The 24665-nt window shown below is 42.1% G+C and overlaps 1 protein-coding gene across 9 annotated transcripts in view; it reads right to left on the bottom strand.

Annotated features, from left to right (window-relative positions):
* Window positions 1–209: 209 nt before the first annotated feature.
* Window positions 210–24665, bottom strand: part of LOC139540648 (ephrin type-B receptor 3-like) — a 104272-nt gene continuing 79816 nt past the window's right edge. For 3 of the 9 annotated variants that reach the window (XM_071344458.1, XM_071344457.1, XM_071344460.1), the window contains exons 12-16: window positions 24355–24570; window positions 21218–21403; window positions 20588–20787; window positions 14357–14512; window positions 210–4197 (exon numbers count right to left, since the gene is read on the bottom strand). In XM_071344458.1, the coding sequence (XP_071200559.1) occupies window positions 4089–4197; window positions 14357–14512; window positions 20588–20787; window positions 21218–21403; window positions 24355–24570 (867 nt within the window). In that variant the 3' untranslated portion in view covers window positions 210–4088. The remainder of the gene's footprint in view (window positions 4198–14356; window positions 14513–20587; window positions 20788–21217; window positions 21404–24354; window positions 24571–24665) is intronic. The other 6 variants (XM_071344459.1, XM_071344464.1, XM_071344461.1 and 3 more) reach the window with 3 other exon arrangements.

Below are 24665 nucleotides of genomic sequence, written 5' to 3' on the forward strand. Positions count from 1 at the left end.
TCTACGTTACGGTTTACACGTTTCTTAAACTTTGTTATGACTGTAAAGATATAACTTTGTATTTGTCTTGGTATTTATTCTGATAAGAGAAAAAGAAGACTGTTAAAATGAATAATGCATGTCAATATTGATAGTTTGTTACTAGTAAAATATAATATAGGCCTATGAATATATGAAATGTGTATACAAATTCATCACACCACTCAAAAGACTGGTAAATAATTTAATTGCAAAAGGGTATTTAAAAAATATTTCTACAAGAATGCATTTTTTTTAAATGAATTTGTTTTTTTTCTTCCGCACCATCATTAAATACATCTCAATGCTTTCAAAGAGGAACAAAATAATTGCAAATCTCAAAGGTTTCTTCCTTTTCCTCTCACTATACATGTACAACACTTGTAAACATCTCACTTTTTTCGATATGCATTTGGAAAGTGACGAGAAGACAGGCATATTAAGTGAGTTTGTTTAATTTTTTATATATATATTTATATAAAACAGTGACAGATGAAGAAAAACATTTCTGAAAAATATTCTATCGGAAAAGGTTAGGGGTTAAAAGTCGTGGGGTTAGATGGGGTGGCGTGTGGAAGGATTAGGGGGTAGGTAGAGGAATGTGAGGCGAGTGTTAACTCCGTATACTTTCAGAGAGATGGGGTGATTGGCACAGAGAGAGATACTGTATCTACCATAAATGTATAGACTGCGGACTGGATTGGTTCAGTAGAAAATTAAAATACTAGCACCTATATCCACACTCTCCATTCACATGTCAGCGCTAAGGAGAGATACTGGTCTGTAAGATATGATTAAACAAAAACACAGAATGATGAACAATCGTCAACTCTCGACAATTCAAGGTCCTAGGTATGAAACATCTGTTAGGAACATCTCCCTACAGTGTGAAAAATCTATTTGTTCCAACAATATGTTCAGAGTTGATGTGCTAATCATTTTAAGATATGTAGCTGCAGCATCAGAGCTCATCACTCAATCAGCTTCTTTTTTCCCCCAAAGCATAAACCAAGACCTAGCACAGCATGTGCAACAAATCAATAGTTCAACCGAGCTCTGAGCTGCCATTTTTCATGAATGGGCATGTCAAACATCTGATTGTATTCAGCCTTCTCCATTGTTCACATTCATCAATCGAGTTCTATTAAGTCAATGTCCTAGCTGATGTAGCATTTGTACCTCACCTCAACTTTGAGAGCATTATCATTGTTATCACTATCATTGTCGTACAGTGCAACTTTTTCGGGTTAGTAAGCCCTTACATGGGACTCATTGAACTGGAATTGCCTCTATTTTAAAAGAAGATTAAATGAAATCAAAATAAGGAACACATATTTTTTGCATAATATCTGTGATGGCTTCAGAGGGTTCAAAAGAAAGTCTAAAAGAGTAATATGGCAAGACTTGATGCACGGTAGACAACAGAAACTGTCTGGAAGAGAATCTGTGGGGGCCAGCACTGCAAGTACCACCCTGCCCAATACAGGTGATTCATCCCATCCCTCAGCCCCCAATCCCACTCCCCTCCTACTATAACACTGATGGTACAGTCCTAGGGGATGCAGCTGCTATCATTTACAATGAGCGCTCCAGATTGCTGCCTGTCTCCAGGCCAAGGTTGTTGGTCCCCGCACTGTACTAATCAGGCAGAGCCGCAGAGCCCAGACAGAATGATTGCAACCTGAACAGGAAATAAATACAGATAATCATAGGCCGTCCATCCGTATGTCTGCGCTGGGCTGTGAATGTATCCCTCGGAGCAGCAGATTGGCCACTGCATTAATCAGTCTGACAAGCCGGGTCCAAGGGGCCACTTCTCTGAAAAAAGTGGACTAGGGCCCAATCACAGAGGTGCACACACACTGAGCCCCTTGACGGAGCTCCGTCTACAGACCTATCGGTTTAAGAATGGTCTCTGTAACAGAGCTATACAGTGGTTGTAACGGACAATCTTGGTAACGGACAATATCGAGATGTACAAACACAAAATAAATTCAATAAAATCTCCATAGACCATTGGGTGTGTCAACTGTGTCGGGAAGTTTCATTTGGATAAAGGAGCATGGAAGACAACTACTGACAAGTTCACATGGCTACACAATATATTCTTCTTTACAGACGATTGAGAGAAGGGATGGTACAGCTAAAGATCCAGTCTTGGCGATCACCAATACAATTTGGCCTGAAACACACACTCTCAACATACCCACTCACACACGGAAACATACACTTGAAAGGAGAGGGAGGTTGTTGGTGCAGAGTGTATACCCCTCGTGGTCGAACCACGGTTTACCCCTTGAAATGCTAAAATCATTGCAGCTGTCCCTAACTTCTCTCTACCTTTCCCTTCCTCACTTTTTCTCTCTCTCTCTCATTCTATTCGTCTTCAATCCCTCGCTCTCTGCTCATTTCACTCAGAATCAAACGACGTCTCACAACAACACTTTCCCAGTTTCTCAAATAGCATTTTGTTTTCATGTTATTTATCTTATTTTTTGTTACAAAACATTACAGGCTGTTTAGAACAACAACAAAAATACATTATCCAATTTTATATGCATGTTTTTGTAATAATCAATGATTTGCCGAATCCTCTTGGGTCTTTTCATTTCCTCTTGATTGTTCTTTAGAATAAATCCACAGTTCGAATGGCCTCTTGTCCAAGTGGAGAGAAAAATAAATACACTGGGTGGAAGTATAGAAATTTAGCTAAAGTTTTAGATACATTATTTATCCAGGTATTAGTAAAAAGAAAGTTACGGTGTCTTTCGTGCTTGCCCTCAGTTGTTGTACGATGCATATATATTTCCAAATGTTTGGATTTCAATAAAAAAAATGTTAACAGTTGTCCACAGAATATAGCGTAATTGTTTCCGATATAATTGTTGCTTCTTGTCACTGTTCAGTTCATGCGTTAATTGTCCATGGTGGCGATGTAGCTGAAGCTGTATTGTACAGTATTTTGTTACACTCATACGTTCGCATACACACAAACACACATACATACTCACGCACAAACGCAAGCACACACAAAAGGCTGGTCGGTCTTTGTATTGAGTTGCCACAGTCCTCGCCTAGCTCCTCCCTCCCCGTCACACAAAGCGTCCAACAGGAGTATTTAGCTCTGACCAGCCATCTTGAAACACAAATCTCCCCAAAGTGATGGAACAGAAAAACATAAATGGAAGGCTGATGTAAACAAATTAACAGCAATTCTAATAATAAGAAAAACACAGTTGATGAGCCAAAATGAGCCAATGGTCCCAAACTTTGAGAACATCCTGAGTGTGCGTTCCCCCAGGTTTTAGAAAAAAGTTGGTTCCATACTTTTGGCCCTGGTTAGGCCAAACTAAGCTAAGCAGCTCTCATTTAACCTCTTGACCTCTGTGACCCTCTGATTTACCCTCTTCCTCCACGTCCTTCTTAGGCATGTGCCCTTGTACATAATAATACACCTTCAATATGAAGATGGGGAATAACACACACACACCAACAATAAAACAATTTCTATCGTTTTCATTTATCATCTTGGTGTCCAAACACTTTTTTTGTGTACGAACGCTAGTTCACGTTTTCTGCTTTTTTGAAACACTTTATACTCAGTGTTCATCCTTTTCCAACTGTAATGTCCGTCAGGGGGCTTTCCGACAGATGTTGGGGTAGGGTCAAGGTTCAAGGAGATGGATTTTCACAGGAGGAAGACTAAGTTCAGGATACAAGAGGTGGGAGGGGAGGGTTTAAGTCCTGGCCAACCTCACAAACACACACGCACGCATGCAAACGATCACCCCACACTGAAACCAGTGAGGCACGCATGGGATATGGGTTCTCTTTCTTGTCTTTAGACATTTCTTTTTTACAAAATGGAAAAACATTGGACTAATAATGTGGAACATAGAAACATAAAACGTTGGTGTGGAAGAAAAATAAGAAAAACACAAGTTCGAGGCACTGCAAGCCAGTTTTGTTCTCATCTGATTGGCAGAGATGGTCAGGCAGCTAGGGTTTCCTATTGGCTCTCTCTCTGGCACAGTTCCTCCCCATCCTGTCTGTCCATCTGTCTGTCCATCTCAGACCTGGACAGGCAGTGTTTGGTTCATCTGTAGTCTCATGTCCCGAATGCTGCCTAGAATCTTCTTCTGGTGGCCGGCCAATGTCACCCCTATCCGAAGAAGGTCTCTGAGAAGAGAGAGAGAGAGAGAGAGAGATCAGGCATAAACAAAAATAGGTCTAAAACTTGAACCCAAAAAAAATTCTGGTCAGGAAAACATTGGGTTCTAATTATAAGATGTAGATAGGGAGTCCTAAGCACGCCTTTCCTACTCACTTCTCAGTATTTGGTATTCAGACACGTAACGCGCTCTACAGGTGTGGCTACCTTGCACGCTCTGAATAAATGTCATTCAACCTGCTGAAAACCCTCACACTTGCTGGCCAACGGATTTTTCTTGTGGAGTTTTCATTCAAATGGCATCCCTTTAAATATGGTGTAGCTTTTAGTTCGATTTTTTTTTCCGACAGAGTAGAATATATTAAGAGAATTGGTTAAATATTGGCTCTCTCTCAGGGGTGCGTGCTCAGTCCCCTGCTGTACTCCCTGTTCACTCATGACTGCATGGCCAGGCACGACTCCAACACCATCATGAAATTTACCGATGACACAACAGTGGTAGGCCTGATCACCAACAACGACGAGACAGCCTATAGAGAGGTGGTCAGAGACCTGGCCAGGACAACAACCTCTCCCTCAACATGATCAAGACAAAAGGAGATGATTGTGGACTACAGGAAAAAGAGGACCGAGCACGACCCCATTCTCATCGACGGGGCTGCAGTGGAGCAGGTTGAGAGGTTGAAGTTCCTTGGTGTCCACATCAACAACAAACTAACATGGTCCAAGCACACCAATACAGTTGTGAAGAGGGCACGACAACCTATTCCCCCTCAGGAGACTGAAAAGATTTGGCATGGGTCCTCAGATCCTCACAAGATTCTACAGCTGCACCATTGAGAGCATCCTGACTGGTTGCATCACTGCCTGGTATGGCAACTGCTCGGCCTCCGACCGCAAGGCACTACAGAGGGTAGTAAGAATGGCCTAGTACATCACCAGGGCCAAGCTTCCTGCCATCCAGGACCTCTATACCAGGCGGTGTCAGAGGAAGGCCCTAAAAATTGTCAAAGACTCCAGCCACCCTATAGACTGTTCTCTCTGCTACCGCACGGCAAGCAGTGCCGGAGCACCAAGTCTAGCTCCAAGAGGCTTCTAAACAGCTTCTACCCTCAAGTCATAAGACTCCTGAACATCTAGTCAATGGCTACCCAGACTATTTGCAGAGCGCCCCCCCCCTCTCACCCCTTCTTTACACCACTGCTACTCTCTGTTGTCATCTATGCATAGTCACTTTAATAACTCTACCTACATGTACATCCTACCTCAAATAACCGGTGCCCCCGCACATTGACTCTGTATCGGTACCCTGTATATAGTCTCGCTATTTTTATTTCACTGCTGCTCTTTGATTACTTGTTACTTTTATCTCTTATTCTTATCTGTATTTTTTTAAACTGCATTGTTGGTTAGGGGCTCATAAGTAAGCATTTCACTGTAAGGTCTACCCTGTTGTATTCGGCGCATGTGACTAATCAAATTTGATTTGATGTGAAAATATATGCATATTCGTCTCCGTTTCAGCACCAATTGGTAGATAAAAAAATAGGTTAAGGAAAGCATTTATGAATCATAAAATAACAGGTTTGGAGAGCCTTTACGTGGTTTGATTAATTCTGAAATTGCCACATTCAGTTCTTCAACGCATGGTAATGTTGGAAGTTTTGTGTACATACATTGCCTTCAGAAAGTATTCACACCCTTTACTTTTTCCACAATTTGTTGTGTTACAGCCTGAATATAACATTTATTAAATTGAGTTTTTGTATCACTGGCCTACACACAATACCCCATAATATCAAGGTGGAATTATGTTTTTAGACATTTTTACAAATTAAGTAAAAATGAAAAGCAGAAAAGTATTGAATCAATAAGTAGTCAACCCCTTTTTTATGGCAAGCCTAAATAAATTCCGAAGTAAAAATATTCTTAACATTTCACATAATAACTTGCAAGGACTCACTCCATGTGCAATAATAATGTTTAACATGATTTTTTAGTGACTACCTCATCTCTGTACCCCACAGATACAATTATCTATAAGGTCCCTCAGTCGAGACAGTGAATTTTAACCACAGATTCAACCACAAAAGACCAGGGAGTTTTTCCAATGCCTCACAAAAAGGGCACATGGGGAAAAGTAAAAAAAAAAAAAAAAAAAAAGCAGACATTGAATATCCCTTTGAGCATGGTGAAGTTATTAATTCAACTTTGGATTGTCTATCAATACACCCAGTCACTACAAAGAGACAGGCACCCTTCCTAACTCAGTTGTACATTGATCTGGTACTGGTACTCCCTGTAAATAGCTCCATTCTTGTGCATTTAATTTTATTCCTCTTGTGTTACTATTTCTTATTAAATGTTTTACTCTACATTGTTGGGAAGGGCTCGTAAACAAGCATTTCGTCTGCAACGTGTAGGGAGTTATTCGGCACGTGACAAATAATATTTGATTTGCCAGAGAAGAAGGAAACTACTGAGGGATTTCACCATGGTGACTTTAAAACAGTTACAGAGTGATATGAGAAAACGGAGGATGGATCATCAACATTGTAGTTACTCCACTATACTAACATAAATGACAGAGTGAAAAGAAGGAAGCCTGTACAGAATAAAAATACTCCAAAACATGCATCCTGTTTGCAATAAGGGATTAAAGTAAAACTGGAAAAAAATGTGACAAAGAAATTAACTTTTTGTCCTGAATACAAAGTGTTATGTTTGAGGCAAATCCAACACATCACAAAGTACCACTCTTCATATTTTCAAGCATGGTGGTGGCTGCATCATGTTATGGGAATGCTTGTCATCGGCAACATCTAGGGAGTTCTTTAGGATAAAAATAAATGAAATAGAGCTAAAGACACAGGCACAATCCAAGAGGAAAACCTGGTTGTCAGCTTTCCAACAGACACTGGGAGGCAAATTCACCTTTCAGCAGGATAATAACCTATATCATGAGGCAAAATATACAATGGAGCTGCTTACCAAGATGACAATGAATGTTCGTGAGTGGGGGGGGTGATCATTGTCTAGGAACAACCAACTTGACAGAGCTTGAATACATGTTTTAATAATTGTACAGTCCAGATGACTTACCAAGAAAGACTCACAGCTGTAATTGCTGCCTAAAATGTATTGACTCAGTACTTATGTAAATGAGATATTTATTGAAAATGAAATACAGAAATGTGACAACATTTCTAAAACCATTTGTGTGTAGATATTATTTTTTTTTTAAATACATTTTGATTTCGGGTTGTAACATAAAATGTGGAATAAGTCAAGGGGTAAGCCACTGTAGAAATATAATAGGGAGAATATTGTACAATAGTAGGCTATACCCTTGTCTATTGCCTGGACTAACCATGGATCTGTGTGATGACACGCCCAAGTATTGCGCCATGCATCAGGTTCAAACTTTTGCTGCCTGGTCTGCGCTCCACTCCATAATGATTTAATTAGTGACGCGTTGACAGAAAATTAAGGTAAACAAAACAATGTAATTAAATGGAATGATAACATAGGCAATACCAACAGTAACTAACAGTCAATTGTCAGTTTAATATATGTGGTTATTAGGCCTAATGACGGCCGATACTGACAGTGGCTAATGTTTAACATGATAGAAATAGGAGACAGAGAACATCGGGGTAGCCGTTAATTAAAACATTCAAGAATGCCCATCCCTGCAAGTTAAAAGGGCGTACCATTTAAATTCAGCGTAATGGCATAGCATTTCATAAACAGTACTGTGGGAAAGTTGATATGCTTCAGTTTGCTGCCATATGACTGGTTTCACATTTGTCTCCAGAGATTATAAGGTAAAAGAGATATAGAGCAAGTGTCATTTATATTTACAATTCCCTTATCCAAACGGATTACTCATTTACCAAGCTCTTATCAAAAACTATTATCAAGTTATAAATTGCAGAGCTTGGAGAATGCTTTTATTTATATCGGGAAAAAAGTCGATTTCTTTCCCACTTGGAACAGTTGGGTTCGCTAGACCTTATTAATGGTTTACTCACGCGTAAAGGTGGTGGAATTATTAGGGAATAAAGTCAATGTCAGAATACGGCATATCTGTATACACACCTCCGCCACACCTTCATTTTTTCGACCCCCCCCATAGGGCATTACATGGACTCTACGATTTGGTCCTGCCGTACATACCTACATGTACACTACGGTCACAAGATGCAGGCCTCCTTATTCTCCCTAGAATTTCTAAGCAAACTGCTGGAGGCAGGGCTTTCTCCTATAGAGCTCCATTTTTATGGAATGGTCTACCTACCCATGTGAGAGACGCAGACTCGGTCTCAACCTTTAAGTCTTCATTGAAGACTTATCTCTTCAGTAGGTCCTATGATTGAGTGTAGTCTGGCCCAGGGGTGTGAAGGTGAATGGAAAGGCACTGGAGCGACGAACCGCCCCTGATGTCTCTGCCTGGCCGGTTTCCCTCTCTCCACTGAAATTCTCTGCCTCTAACCCTATTACAGGGGCTGAGTCACTGGCTTACTGGTGCTCTTCCATGCCGTCCCTAGGAGGGGTGCATCACGTCGTGCCAGGCTTTTTTGCTCTATACTCGACTTGAGTGGGTTGAATCACTGACGTGATCTTCCTGTCCAGTCTTGCGAGACCTGTGCGGTGGAGGAGATCTTGGTGGGCTATACTCAGCCCTGTCTCAAGGTAGTAAGTTGGTGGTCTGTTGATATCCCTCTAGTGGTGTGGGGGCTGTGCTTTGGCAAAGTGGATGGGGTTATATCCTGCCTGGTTGGCCCTGTTCGGGGGTATCGTCGGACGGGGCCGCAGTTTCCATCGACCTCCCTCCAGTATCTATGCCCCGGGGGGCTAGGGTCAGTCTGTCCTATCTGGTGAAATTCTCCTGTCTTACCAGGTATCCAGTGTGAACTTAAGTATGCTCCCTCTAATTCTCTCTCTCTCTTCCTCCTCTCCCTGAGGCTCTGAGCCCTAGGACCATGCCTCAGGACTACATGGCCTGATGACTCCTGGCGGTCCCCAGTCCACCTGGTTGTGCTGCTGCTCCAACTCCACTGTTCTGCCTGCGGCTATGGTACCCTGACCTGTTCACCGGATGTGCTACCTTGTCCCGGACTTGCTGTTTTCGTCTCTCACTCCTTCTCTCTCTCTCTCTACCGCACCTGCTGTCTCGACCTCTGAATGCTCGACTATGAAAAGCTAACTGACATTTACTCCTGAGGTGCTGTCCTGTTGCACCCTCTACAACCACTGTGATTATTATTATTACCCGGCACAGCTAGAAGAGGAATGGTCACCACTCACAGCCTGATTCCTCTCCAAGTTTCTCCCTAGGTTCCTGCCTTTCTAAGGAGTTTTTCCTAGCCACCATGGTTCTACATCTGCATTGCTTGCTGTGTGAGGTTTTAGGCTGGGTTTCTGCATAAGCACTTTGTGACATCTGCTGATGTAAAAAGGGCTTTATAAATACATTTGATTGATTACATTTGATTGACATATGCCAGTAGGTTTAAATGAGAACAAATACAGTTTGCCCTTGTGGAAACAGTTGCAGACAGCAGTTATCTGTGTACACCAATAAAATGTCTTCCTTGTGTAACAGTATAGCTTCTGTCCCTCTCCTCGCCCCTACCTGTGCACGAACCAGGGACCCTCTGCACACATAGACAACAACATAGTGCACTGATACCTGGGCCAGATGTAACATACTTCAATATCCTGGCAGGTGGACGAGAGGAGGAAAATAGTAAGGGGGAAGGGAGGTTAATATTTTATCAGTGCTTTACGCCACTGTGGGCCAGCTGGTGCTTTTCACGTCACTAAAACCAATCTGCCAGCCAGCCAGCCAGCCAAACAACCTGTCAGTCGAGAAAACAAGTTAGTTATTGAGAAAACCAAGCGAGTGAGGAAGTCAGTCATGGAACATTCTGTCAGTAGCCCATCAGTTATTTCTGCAACAGACTGTAAGTCAGTGTGTCAACTAGTCAGTGATCGAGAAAATAAAATAAGTTAGTAATTATGTCAGTCAAAGAACAATCAGTCAGTAGCCAATGACTTATTCATATAACAGACTAGACTGCCAGCCAGTGCGTCAACTGGTAGGTCATTTGATGGTGATTCGTCTAATCTTACACAGTCAGTTAGATGACAAAGCTGTCTTGAAAGACAAGACTGGAAGAGAACAGTAATCCATCCTTTCAATCAATCGTATAGCAGTCACCCAGGTTGACTTGTCTTTTAACAGTTTCTCAAACTGTCTTCATAGTTCAAAAGAGGACAGAGAGAGTTCACTCCGAAATGCGAGAAGCAATGGGGAAATATGAAAATGACACCCACACAGAGGCCTTATTAAAGAATGGCTGCTATGAAAAAAGCTGCAGCACCTGTTTGGCCGCAGTCAGTCAGACGGTGTAATCTAATCGTCTCAGCGGTGTTAGTTTAACACTAAGGCCTCATGTACCGGGTTGTTAGGAATAATTTCACAAGGACTCTCTTTTCCGCTCTTTTGTTTGTTTTTCCCTTGCCGATAACGAAGGAGAGAGCAAACCACGGTCGGCATCTGGGGGAACGATTAGCAAACCACGAGGGCCCAGCGCCTGTCTGGATCCTCTCCGTTCACACAGACAAAGACACACATATATTCAACCTTCTACACAGACACCATGCCCTTTGCAAGTCTGCATGTTTCTGTTGTCCTCTGCATTTGCACACACACAGACAAATACACACACACACACACACTGCATACTACCTTATCTCTACTTTTACTACGTATTTTGGACATGAGACTTTTATTGTTATTATTGATATTGATTCATGTACTGCATTGTTGAGGGAACTAGCACATAAGCATTTTGCTGCACCTTTGTACCTGCTGTAAAGTGTGTACACGACGCAAATTTCTTTATTTTATTTTGATTTAACACAAACAATTTTGCCTAAATGAAATCAATGGTGTTTTTGTTTCCATTGCAATCACTCCAGCAACGGAGGATAAAATGATCATAAATGCAAGCCATTAGAGGAATTACCTACCATCAAGAGCAGGAGAGAGCCACTGTACAGCACACTTGTCGGCCTGCCAAATTGAAACAAATCCCCTATTATCCACCTAACGAGGATGATATATCGATCATTATTATTATAATTCCTTTATTTGATCACAACTAGCCCCGTTTCCATGACTTCTATGACACACATTTCCTGTTATATAAATAACGTGCCAAGCTGGCTCTGAAAACGTTGGTCATGTTCATTAGGCCCCAAGTGAAAGAAAATGGAATGAAACAGGGAGGGACTACCAGGACTTGTCCAATGACAAACGTTCTTTTTCATTTTGCGTTGCAAAACCTTTTATAACGTTTTGTTTCCTAATGAACATGACCCAGTTCTGTGTCAACTCTAGGTTATTATTGCTGGAAGGGAAGGTGTCGTGAGGTAACGTGCACTATGGAGGAAGAGTGTATGTAGTGTCCTTCAAGTCTCTCCAAGATGAGGAAGAACCTTCAAGAGAAGTGCTTTTTTCCTTATTGTGTTTTCACTTCAGGGTCAATTAGTGTTTGTGGACCCTTATCCCAAATGGTCTCTCACTAGTTTTACAACTGACTAGATATCCCCCTTTTCCTTTTCTTTCCAATCACATACAATGAGAACAGTAACAACTGCAGCCACCATTATTCCCAAAGCAACTCAATTTGTAGTGTTACCAACGCTGTCCTGGTTCATACTGTACAATCTGTGTGAGAACTGGGCCTCTGTGAGTTAATATTTAAATGCAATTTGAATGTCTCCAGTCATGTAGATTTCAAGGGCCATGCTCTCATTGCACCCTAAGGATGTCTACAATGAGGCCGTTTGAATTCACCATTCTATTTGGTTGATTAAAATTGACTATTTCCCAACTACGTGGTAGGCCGGCGCCGAAAACAGTGAAGTGGATCGATCTACTGTATGTCGCGGGAGGGGATGATTTTTTTGCACATGACAATATTCTTATGATTGTCAAACTTGTTGCCACCTTCAATTCTTGCAAATGTTTTCAGAAAATGTATTCTGAACAAAAACAGAAATGCAAAATGCAACAATTTCAACGATTTTACTGAGATACAGTTCATAAAAGGAAATCAGTCAATTGAAATGAATGAATTAGATCCTAATCTATGGATTTCACATGACTGGGCAGGGGCGCAGCCATGGGTGGGCCTGAGAGGGCATAGACCCACCCACTTGGGAGCTAGGCTCACCCACTGGGGAGCCAGGCGCAGCCAATCAGAATACATTTTTCCCCACGAAAGGGCTTTATTACAGACAGAAAATCTCCTCAGTGTCATCAGCTATCTGGTGTGGCTGGTCTCAGACGATCCCACAGGTGAAGAAGCCGGATGTGGAGCTCCTGGGCTGGCATGGTTACAAGTGGTCTGTGGTTGTGTGGCCAGTTGGACGTACTGCCAAATTCTCTAAAATGACATTGGAGGCAGCTTATAGTAGAGAAATGGACATTCAATTATTTGGCAACAGCTCTGGTGGACATTCCTGCAGTCAGCATGCCAATTGCACGCTCCCTCAAAACTTGAGACATCTGTGGCATTGTGTTGTGTGATAAAACTGCACATTTTAGAGTGGCCTTTTATTGTCCCCGGCACAAGGTGCCCTTGTGTAATGATCATGCTGTTTAATCAGCTTCTTGATATGCCACACCTGTCAGGTGGATGGATTATCTTGGCAAAGGCAAATTCTCACTAATAGGGATGTAAACAAATGTGTTCACAAAATTTGAGAGAAATAAGCTTTTTGTGAATCTGGAAAATTTCTGGGATCTTGATTTCAGCTCATGAAACATGGGACCAACACTTGAAATGTTGCGTATATATTTCAATACTGTCTGCTCAAGCAAATTTGCTCAACCTAGAACCAATCAGAACTCCTGTACATATGCCTCGTGATGAAGGCATTAAATGGCCTGCTTCTATCTAAGATCGAAAAACAGTGTCAGTGTGTTAAGAGGAACTAACATTATCTACCAAAGACTAAAGATAATTATCTGTTTTTGAGTGCACGTTGACCATTTAGACAATTTATCAAAGCTAGCCAATGTTACAGTTGACTAGCCTAGCCAGCTAAAACTATAAACATCAATGTGATGTGTTTCATTAGCTATCACTCTGTCAGTGAATAAAATGTTGAATTATGTTTTGGCAAGATTGTCTCATTTCAAGTTAGCCGCAGGCTTAAATTAACATTCAATCATATGATTTAATAGAAACCCAAATAAAAGCATGTAGATAAATGTGTGTGTGTCATTTATGGTAGAATGGAGGTTAAAAAAGGACAGCTGCACAGGCATATTAGCCACTGGTGTAGCCTACTAGGGCTGTCACCGACAAAAACAAATCTTGGTCGACCGAGAGTCGTCCTATTCTTTTGACAAATCGATTGGTCTAAATGTTTAAACTTATTTTTTATAGACCGAAACCCTCGGTGTTTGAATAAAACCAATTACATATGCACTGACCTTGTCTGATGCATTTCACCTCCGGATGAAAAGTATGCCCAAAGTAAACCGCCTCTTACTCAGGCCCAGAAGCTAGGATATGCATATAATTCGTAGATATGGATAGAAAACACTCAAAAGTTTCCAAAACTGTTAGAAATAATGTATGTGAGTATAACAGAACTGATGGCAGGCGAAAACCTGAGAAAAATCTATCCAGGAAGTGGGATTTTTTTCATGTTTGTAGTTTTCCATAGACTGCCTATACAGTTTCCAATGACTTAGGACTCAGATTGCACTTCCTATGGCTTCCACTAGATGTCAACAGTCTTTGGAAATTGTTTCAGGCTTGTATTCTGAAAAATGAGGGAGTAAGACCACTCTGAGTCAGTGGATAGTGGACCCACCGCCTAAGTCACTCACCCACACTCTACTCTTGCCATATCAACGAGGCCTTTTGAACTGAACTAAACTGAATTGAGTTTGATTCATTTGAATCGACTATTCCTCGATTCACTCAATCACCCTGCTATCTTGCCACATCAATGGGGCCATTTGAGCTGAAACAAACCAATTTGCAAGTGAACCAACTCATGTCTCAATGAAGCCATTTGAACTCAACTAAACCAAACCAAATATAATTAATCGGAATCGACTCATTCTTCACTCACTCTGCTGTCATCTGGGCCACTAGATCGAAGGATGCGAAGCCGGCATTGAGGAAGTTGTCGCGATAGCGACTCATCTTGATGGCATCCAACCAGTCTCCCACGGTGGTGAAGGTGGTGTAGTCAGGGACGCATCGGTCGAGCAGAGGCTGCGATGCCCTACAGGAGGGAGGAGGAGAGTGAGACAAAAGAGAGAGGGTTAAGGTCACGCCTCGCCTCCAGCACCAATGAAATCTCACTCCCAATCCCCCAAAACGCCACCTCGCTCTCCCCCTCGCTGCCCTTGTAGGGTCAAGGGTCAATCGCCTCCGTCGCCTGACGTAACCGCCTTTGGTTACCGTTGGAGACTGGCTTGGCCGGGCGTGTGTGTGTGTTCTCTTTGGTATGCTGACCAATGTTAACGAGACAAAAGGCGTGCAAACAACACAATACGGCGAAGATGGAAAGACATTTCCTCAAGAATCTCTTGGACAGCGTGGAGATATTTGTGGACTGTCAACGTGTGTGTGTGTGTGTGTGTGTGTGTGTGTGTGTGTGTGTGTGTGTGTGTGTGTGTGTGTGTGTGTGTGTGTGTGTGTGTGTGTGTGTGTACACTTGTCGTCACCCAACAGGGCCCTCGGACTCTCCAAAAAACCCAACCACCCCTGATTGATGTCATAGATAGGGGGGCCACCTTGCAGTTTTAATAAACAGCAGTGGAAGTTTGAAAAGAGAGGGAGAGCGAGGGTGAACGAAGGAAGGGGGGAGAAAAGGACAGATAGAAAAAAGGGGGAAGAAAGAGGAGAAAGAGAACCTCTGTCTCTGTCTAGCTCTCTCTCTCTGACCGCTCTCTGCTCTGTTGATCCTTGTCGTCTTTTGATGGCATTAGATTCACAATCAAAGGTGGATGGAAAAAAGAGAGGGAGCGAGTTAATAAGAGTCAATACAGAGGCTCCATTGAAGGGTTGACTGCTGCAGAGGGATAGGAGGAGTGCTCTTTAACAAGGCCTGCGCTTCAGGGCCCCGAGGGTTCGGGCTAGCCACCATCAACCATCAGACACAGTTCCCTATTAATAGAGCACTGTTAGCCACTTTCTGAAGTCTCGTACTGAAGCGGAAGGTGTCTAGCCTGATCCCAGATCTGTTTGTGCTATCTTGCCAACGCTTTATGGTCAGTGGAAAGACAGCCATAACAGAGGATGTGGAATCAGGCTAGAAGCTGTTTACCATAGTCAAAGGAAACCAACGGCACTGGGAGAGGCCACTAAGGCCGTATGTCTCATGTTATGAGGGGCAGTTACCTGAGTGGGTACTCCCAAACTGGAGCCCAAAGGGCAAAGGTGTTGTGACTGTTTACTCATGGTTTTTGGTGAGCGGTTTTTTGTTTGTCTTCAGTGTGAGTGGTGAAAGACACAGATCATTGGATTTTTCCGTGTCAGGCTACATGGGTATGCATTATGAGGCAGACACACCTGACCGCACATCGCCGCCACCCCCTTTACACACACGCACATACACACACACACCACACACACGTACCACACACACTCACTCGCACATGACAGGACACCTCCACTTGTATTGTATGAACTATAACACGACTCCCAAACCAGTGACAAAAGTTATCCTAGCTACCGCTAACCACTACAAAGCACTAATGTCACGCCGGACGTCATGGTAGCTCATCTCTCACTCACTCTTTCCTCATTAGGATCGGCGGGGGGCCAACGTCTCCACTGGCCCGTTTAAAATATATTTTGCAAAAAATTCAAATCGTTCAAGTCTTTTCGCGTCACTCTTAATCTAGCTAAATACTGGCTAATTAATCTAACTTAATCTTCCCAGCCATCGCCATAGCTACAGCTCCAGATCCCCGATGGAATCACCCCCTATTCCTCCTCACCCTCTTCCCCCTTCGGGCTCTTTCCATGAAAACTACAGAGGAATGTAGCATGAGGATATCACTAAATATGTGAAACCATCGATCTAAGAACTTCCTTGCAGGAGCTATGGTTGCCTTGAGTGCTTTATTGAGCAATGGTAAATCCACATTTGCATTGACAACACTGGCCAGTTTTTTGGTGGCTTAAAACTTCTTGCCACTAGGGGGGTGCTATTTCGACATAGCACAAATGTGTATCCAATGTAAACGGTCTCCTACTCAATTCTTGCTCGTACAATATGCATATTATTCTTACTATTGGATAGAAAACTCTCTCTAGTTTCTAAAACCGTTGGAATTATGTCTGTAAGTGAAACAGAACTCGACTTAGAGCACTTTTCCTATGTCTGTGTGAGAATGGGAAATTTTATCATCTGCTTTGAGACCTGTCTTTAACTTTGCCTGTCTTCTATTGGTTGAGATGCACTGCATACGCCTTCCCCTGGCTGTTAGCGAATAGGGAGAGTTGAAATGACGTGGCTACGTATTTCCCAAAGTTTTTAAATTGATTGGAACCGAGGTGTCCGACCTTTTGGGACTTCGCGCTGACGCAAAGAGGGTCTTGGCATGTCTTTTTAGAACGTCTGGTTTTAGCTCCTAGAAGTATCCGGCTCTGTTTTTATTCGCTATAGGCTTTAAAGACATCATAATCTTGTTATTTTGAACCAAATTATACCAGTTTAGGTCAGTATATTGCGATTTTCAGGTATTTATTTCCATGGCGCTGTAGAAACGTGGGTGTCTCTCTCTCGAATGCCATTCTGTACTGCTAATTGCAACGTCGAGGGAAACATTCTCCAACCCGGCAACGATTCTTTTGGCCAACGGACACCTTCCACAAGATTCTGATGGGAGTTCAGCTAATAGTAGGTACTATTTATGCTGATAAAACGTTGTTCTGTTGAAAAAGAAAAATGTATTAGACGCCATTATTTTCCATGTAGCGTTGCGCTATCGCACCCTTTATTGTCCCCAGTATTGCGCAGTAAGGTTAATTTTAAAAATGTAATTCAGCGATTGCATTAAGAACTAATTTCTCTTTCAAATGCTGTCCAACCTGTATTTTTTTTGTCAAGTTTATGAATAGTTTTCGATAAGATTAGGTGCCTTTCCAAAATGGCGCCGGACAGATTGCTTGATTTTTTGCCCACTAAACACGTTGTGTAACCACGAATTGTGCGGCTAAATATGCACATTTTCGAACAAACTATATGCATTGTGTAATATGATGTTACAGGACTGTCATCTGAAGAATTCTGAGAAGGTTAGTGAAAAAATTAATAGCGTTTGGTGGTTTATAACGTTATTGCTATTTTTGGCTTGAATCAATGCTACTGTGTGACTGACTTGTAGTAAGCTAAGATAACGCTATATTGTGTTTTCGCTGTAAAACACTTAGAAAATCTGACATATTGGCTATATTCACATGATCTGTGTCTTTCATCTGCTGTACACTGTGTATTTTTAAGAAATGTTTTATGATGAGTAATTAGCTAATACACGATGGTCTCTGTAGTTATTCTAGTCATTTTAGTGATAGTTGTAATGGGGGCTGCAATTGTAAACTATGATTTATACCTGAAATATGCACATTTTTCTAACAAAACCTATGCTATACAATAAATATGTTATCAGACTGTCATCTGATGAGAATTGTTTCTTGGTTAGTGGCTATTTATATCTTTATTTGGTCGAATTTGTGATAGCTACTGATGCAGTAAAAAAATGGTGGATTAAAAAAAGTGGTGTCTTTTGCTAACGTGGTTAGCTAATAGATTTACATATTGTGTCTTTCCTGTAAAACATTTAAAAAATCAGAGATGATGGCTTGAATCACAAGATCTGTATCTTTCATTTGGTGTCTTGGACTTGATATTTCATGAACATTTTATTTTATGATATCCCTGTAACTTTAGGCTAGGCTATGCTAGTCAGCTTTTGTGATGGGGGGGATCCCGGATCCGGGTTTGTGACTCGTGAAAGGTTAATGTTTTAGCTATGGGAAGTACTGTGTACTGTAGGCATTGCTGAGACACTGATATTTGTCCAGTGAAAAGTGTTATCGTTGTTGGCATGACTCGGGTGACTCTAGTACCACAGTCACCGATAAAAAATGGCACCGTCACTACTAAACGCTAGTCCAGGGGACACACTGTATTGCAGTAGACAGAAAACCAAAGAAACCCATTTCAGAGATATATATTTCTTCCTATTCTCTATAATGTAATCCATCACATACATACATACATACATACATACATACATACATACATACATACATACATACATACATACAGTACCAGTCAAAAGTTTGGACACAACTACTCATAACATGGGTTTTTCTTTATTTTTACTATTTTCTAGATTGTAGATGTAAACTATGAAATAACACATATGGAATCATGTAGTAATCACAAAAGTGATGAACAAATCAAAATATATTTTATATTTGAGATTCTTCAAAGTAGCCACCCTATGCCTTGATGACAGCTTTGCACACTCTTGGCATTCTCTCATTTCAATTAACAGGTGTGCCTTGTAAAAAGGTCATTTGTGGAATTTCTTTCCTTCTTAAAACGTCTTTGGTGTAGGGGGCAGTATTTTCACGTCCGGATGAAAAGCATGCCCAGAGTAAACGACCTGCTACAAAGTCATAAAAGCTAGAATATGCATATTATTAGTAGATGGATAGAAAACACTATGAAGTTTCTAAAACTGTTTGAATGATGTCTGTGAGTATAACAGAACTCATATGGAAGGCAAAAACCTGAGAAACAATCCAACCAGGAAGTGGGAAATCTGAGGTTGGTCGATTTTCAACTCAGCTCCTATTGAAGATACAGTGGGATATTGGTAATATTGGTAAGCCTTTTTGAAATCGGACACTGTGGCTGGATTTACAACAAGTGTATCTTTAAAATGGTGTAAAATACATGTATGTTTGAGGAATTTTAATAATGGGATTTCTGTTGTTTTGAATTTGGCGCCCTGCAGTTTCACTGGCTGTTAAAGTGGTGGGACGCTACCGTCTCACGTACCCTAGAGAGGTTAATGTGTTTGTGCCATTCAGTAGTGTTGTGACAAGGTAGGGGTAGTATACAGAAGATAGCGCTATTTGGTAAAAGACCAAGTTCATATTATGGTAAGAACAGCTCATTACTTTAAGACATGCAGGTCAGTCAATCCGGAACATTTGAAGTTTCTTCAAGTGCAGTCGCAAAATCCATCAAGCGCTATGACGAAACTGGCTCTCATGAAGACCGCCAAAGGAAAGGAAGACCTTGAGTTACCTCTGCTGCAGAGGATAAGTTCATTAGAGTTACCAGCCTCAGAAATTGCAGCCCAAATAAATGCTTCACAGAGTTCAAGTAACAGACATCTAAACATCAACTGTTCAGAGGAGAATACGTGAATCAGGCCTTCATGTGCAAATTGCTGCAAAGAAACTACTAAAGGACACCAATAAGAACAAGCGACTTCCTTGGGCCAAGAAACACGAGCAGTGGACATTAGACCGGCGGAAATCTGTCCACTGGTCTGATGAGTCCTTATTTGACAAGAACTACCTTGTCTTTGTGAGATGCAGAGTAGGTGAACGGATGATCTCTGCATGTGTAATTCCCACCGTGAAACCATGGAGGAGGAGATGTGATGGTATCAGGGTGCTTTGTTGGTGACACTGTCAGTGATTTATTTAGAATTTGAGGCACACTTAACCAACATGGTTACCACAGCGTTCTGCAACGATACGCCATCTCATATTTTGTTTTTCAACAAGACAATGACCCAAAACATTAGAGTTACCAGTTACTATGACCTCAACCCATTCGAGATGGTTTGGGATGAGTTGGACCGCAGAGTGAAGGAAAAGCAGCCAACAAGTGCTCAGCATTTGTGGGAACTCCTTCAAGACTGTTGGAAAATCATTCCAGGTGAAGATGGTTGAGAGAATGCCAAGAGTGTGGAAAAAGGCAAAGGGTGGCTACTTTGAAGAATCTAAAATATATTTTGATTTGTTTAACACTTTTTTGGTTACTTCATAGTTTTGTGTTATTTCATAGTTTTGATGTTCTCACAATTATTCTACAATGTAGCAAATAGTAAAAATAAAGAAATACCCTTGAATGAGTAGTTGTGTCCAAACTTTAGCAAAATTCCCAGGTTTTCTAGAAATCCAGGTGTGAAGATAACCGGGTTATGGTTATTCTGGGAAATCTGTGAATTTCGGGATTTTGCAACCAGCACCAGATTGAAGTTGATGCTAACTAGGCTGAGATGGGCCAGACTGTTTGACAGCTTAATTAAAGGCTTACCCAGAAGATTGCGTGCTGCTGGTGACCACCTTGAGGCTGGCGGCATTGCGGATGAGCTTGTCCAGCGTTGCAACGATCTGGGAGAATTTAGGCCGAAGGTTCCTTTCCTTGACCCAGCAGTCGAGCATGAGCTGGTGCAGCGCTGTGGGGCAGTCCATGGGCGGGGGCAGCCGGTAGTCCTGCTCCACAGCGTTTATCACCTGGAGGGTTGGATAAGAGTTAGATTAACAAGTGGGATAGAATCAGACCTACATCAAAATATAGAGGTCAAATCGAGGGAATATGGTTTTGAATTATGAGACAAGAAAAGGATAAGAAACAGGGTGATGACTGGGGAGAGAAGGGATGGGAGAGAAGGTGGGTTTAGAGTCAAGATAAGAAGAGTCAGGAGACAGGGAGAGGGAGGGTGGGAGGGGGAAGATAAGAGAGAGCATGAGAAGGGAGAAGGGGGCAGGGGGCAGGGGGGAGAGAGGAAAGGGAAGGAGAACCAGTTAAGAAAAAGAGGGAGTCAGAGAAGGAGAGTGACAGCTTGAAGATGTGACAGTGTTTTTCGGGAATGTTGAATGTCAAACTAAGTCAACTTAAACAAAGTCAAGTCCAGTAAAGTAAATAAAAGAAAGTTCCACTCACGTCCTGGTTGCTCATGTCCCAATATGGCCGCTCTCCGTACGACATCACTTCCCACATGACGATGCCGTAGCTCCACACATCACTGGCCGAGGTGAACTTCCTGTAGGCGATGGCTTCGGGGGCCGTCCAGCGAATAGGAATCTTGCCTCCCTGTGGATATGCGAATGAGTAGGTGAGCGTGAAATACTGGGGATGGAGTCACACACAGAGTTACACACATACAGAGGGAAGAGAGGGTGAGACAAACTTACACTGGTTGAGACACGTTTGATTATGATAAGATGCCAGGTAAAACTGAGGTACACAAATACCATACACACAAAACCCTGAACAACAATTTAATTGTGATTCTTATTGAATGTACAGTACAATTTGTGATTGAATAAAAAATAAATAGCAAAAAAGAACACTCACTAAAACCAATTTATTACCATTCATTCAAGACTTGACATACACTATACTGTATATACAAAAGTATGTGGACACCCCTTGAAATTAGTGGATTCGGGTATTTCAGCCACACCAGTTGCTGACAGGTGTATAAAAATCGAGCACACAGCCATGCAATCTCCATAGACAAACATTAGAAGTAGAATGGCCTTCCTGAAGAGCTCAGTGTTTTTCTACATGGCACAGTCATAGGTTGCCAATTTTCCAAAAAGTCAGTTCGTCAAATTTCTGCCCTGCTAGAGCTGCCTGTAACTGTAAGCCCTGTTATTGTGAAGTGGAAACGTCTAGGAGCAACAACGGTTCAGCCGTGAAGTGGTAGGCCTCACAAGCTCACAGAACGGGACCGCTGAGTGCTGAAGCGCGTTGTGCATAAAAATTGTCTGTCCTTGGTTGCAACACTCACTAACCATTTCCAGACTGCCTCTGTCAGCGCAATAACTGTTCGTCATGAGCTTCATGAAATGGGTTTACATGGCCGAGCAGCCACACACAAGCCTAAGATTACCATGCGCAAAGCCAAGCGTTGGCTGGAGTGGTATAAAATAAAGCTTGCCGCCATTGGACTCTGGAGCAGTTGGAAACACATTTACTGGAGTGATGAATCGCGCTTCACCATCTGGCAGTCCGGCGGACGCCAGGAGAACGCTCCCTGCCCGAATGTATAGTGCCAACTGTAAAGTTTGGTGGAGGAGTAATAATGGTCTGGGGCTGTTTTTTGTCATTTGTGCTAGGCCCAGTGAAGGGAAATCTTAATGCTACAGCATACAATGACATTCTTGATGAATCTGTGCTTCCAACTTTGTGGCAACAGTTTGGGGAAGGCCCTTCCTTGTTTCAGCATGACAATGTCCCCGTGGACAAAGCTAGGTCCATACAGAAAGGGTTTGTCGAGATCGGTGTGGAAGAACTTGACTGGCCTGCACTGACCTCAACCCCATCGAACACCTTTGGGATGAATTGGAATGCCGACTGCGAACAGGCCTACATTTGTGCCCGACCTCACTAATGCTCTAGTGGCTAAATGGACTCTCCCCGCAGCAATGTTCCAACATCTAGTGGAAAGCCTTCCCAGAAGAGTGAGGCTATGTCATGACGTTGGCCTGTGGGTAAGGTTTATGACCCCCCATAGATACCTTTCTACCTTCCCTCTCTCTTGACTCTACAGAGGGACTCTTGAATAGCCTTTGTTGAACATAAAGAGTCTGGGAACATCAAACAAGTGGAGGGAAAGGAACCATATTTCGATAATAGAACCAGTTGAACATATGCATTGGTACTTAATGAATATGATGTCAGTTCGGTTGTCATCTGAGACATTATGACTGATGACAGGACGACCTAAACTGTATCTGGGAAAGTCTACACATTATAGTTATCAGATTCACATGGAATTGTTGTGCAATTCAAATGTTTAAATATAAAATTATTTGTGAAAAGATTAAATGTAATTTTAGCTTCCAATTGAGAGATTTGGGTTTTCATAAGGTTAGGGCTCTGCTCAATCAGTGGCCAGCCCCTGTGAAGAGACATGGGTTATAAACTATGAAACACACCCTTCTCCCTCCACTATATAAGCCCTTGATGAAAATGTAACCTCCTGTTCCGGGTACATTAGGACTACGGTACGATGTCAGAAGGATTCAGATAATAATGCCAACCTTAGCGTGAGCTTTGGTTGCGAATGGTATGAACTTTGAACTCTTATTCGCTACAGAAGTGCTACCTCATAGCCGTTGAGTTAGCAGCGGCCGCTGTAAACGTGGGCTAGGAGAGGACAGACAGAGTATCCCGTCTACCACACAACAACGACACTACAACGTTTCCCGTTCACCACCAGAGACACTCTTCAAAGGACAAAGGATTCTGTTGGCAAAACACGGCCTTCCATCTACCACCAACCTATTGAAGCGCGGGTCAGAGTAAATATGTATTGCATTTTCCTTTTCCAAATGGGAGGTAATTTAGAATGCATAAGATTCTGTATTTACGATAGAGTAGTTGCCTACGGCCCGATAGAGACATCGCTTCTCCATTTGTTATTCAGTCTTCCCGCTCTTTCACTCAAACCCAACCCCCTTTTCTTTGTGTAACCAGCTGTCATATCTGTTCCGTCCACTAGGGAAGTTTTCCTTTATGACATAATTTGTAATCAAGGTATGATTCATTCTGTGTACATGTAATTCTGTGTGATTATTTAGGTATTTAGTAAATAAATAATTAAACCCAATTTTGTATTGCTGATTCAACTTGTTAGTCAGGGTTCGTGAAGATAACCAAGAATTTACAACTTTCAGATGAGACTGAAATAAGGTGACGATTAATATTGACTGCTATTGCTGTAAAATATTACTAGGTCTTTAAGAGTTTATTCGGAAGATAACTGCTCTATAAATATTATTTCGTGGTGCCCCGACTTTCTAGTTAATTACATTTACATGATTAGCTCAATCAGGTAATATTAATTACAGAGAAAGTATTTCATAGAATAGCATGTCATATCACTTAATCCGGCATAGCCAAAGACACGACAGCTGTTATAGCAGCAAAGGGGGGACCAACTCAATATTAACGCCCATGCTTTGGAATGAGATGTTCGACGAGCAGCTGTCCACATACTTTTGGTCATGCAGTGTAAATGCCCACACACACATGCATACACACACTACCAAAGTGTCCTACACACTAACCAGTGAGCTGGTGTAGGTGGGATCCGTGGCGTCATCTTCGAGGAAGCGAGACAGGCCGAAGTCAGACACCTTACACACCAGGTTGCTGTTGACCAGGATGTTGCGTGCAGCCAGGTCCCGGTGGACGTAGTTCATATCAGACAGATACTTCATGCCCGCCGCGATGCCACGCAGCATCCCCACAAGCTGGATCACTGTGAACTGCCCGTCGTTGAGCTGGCAAAGACAGAGAGATAGAAAGAGAAAGATAAGCAACCATTATACTATAATCTACATTCAATAATTAGTTTAACTGTTTAACATACTCCCGT

Source organism: Salvelinus alpinus, chromosome 16 (genome assembly GCF_045679555.1).
Source record: "Salvelinus alpinus chromosome 16, SLU_Salpinus.1, whole genome shotgun sequence".
NCBI lineage: Eukaryota > Metazoa > Chordata > Actinopteri > Salmoniformes > Salmonidae > Salvelinus > Salvelinus alpinus.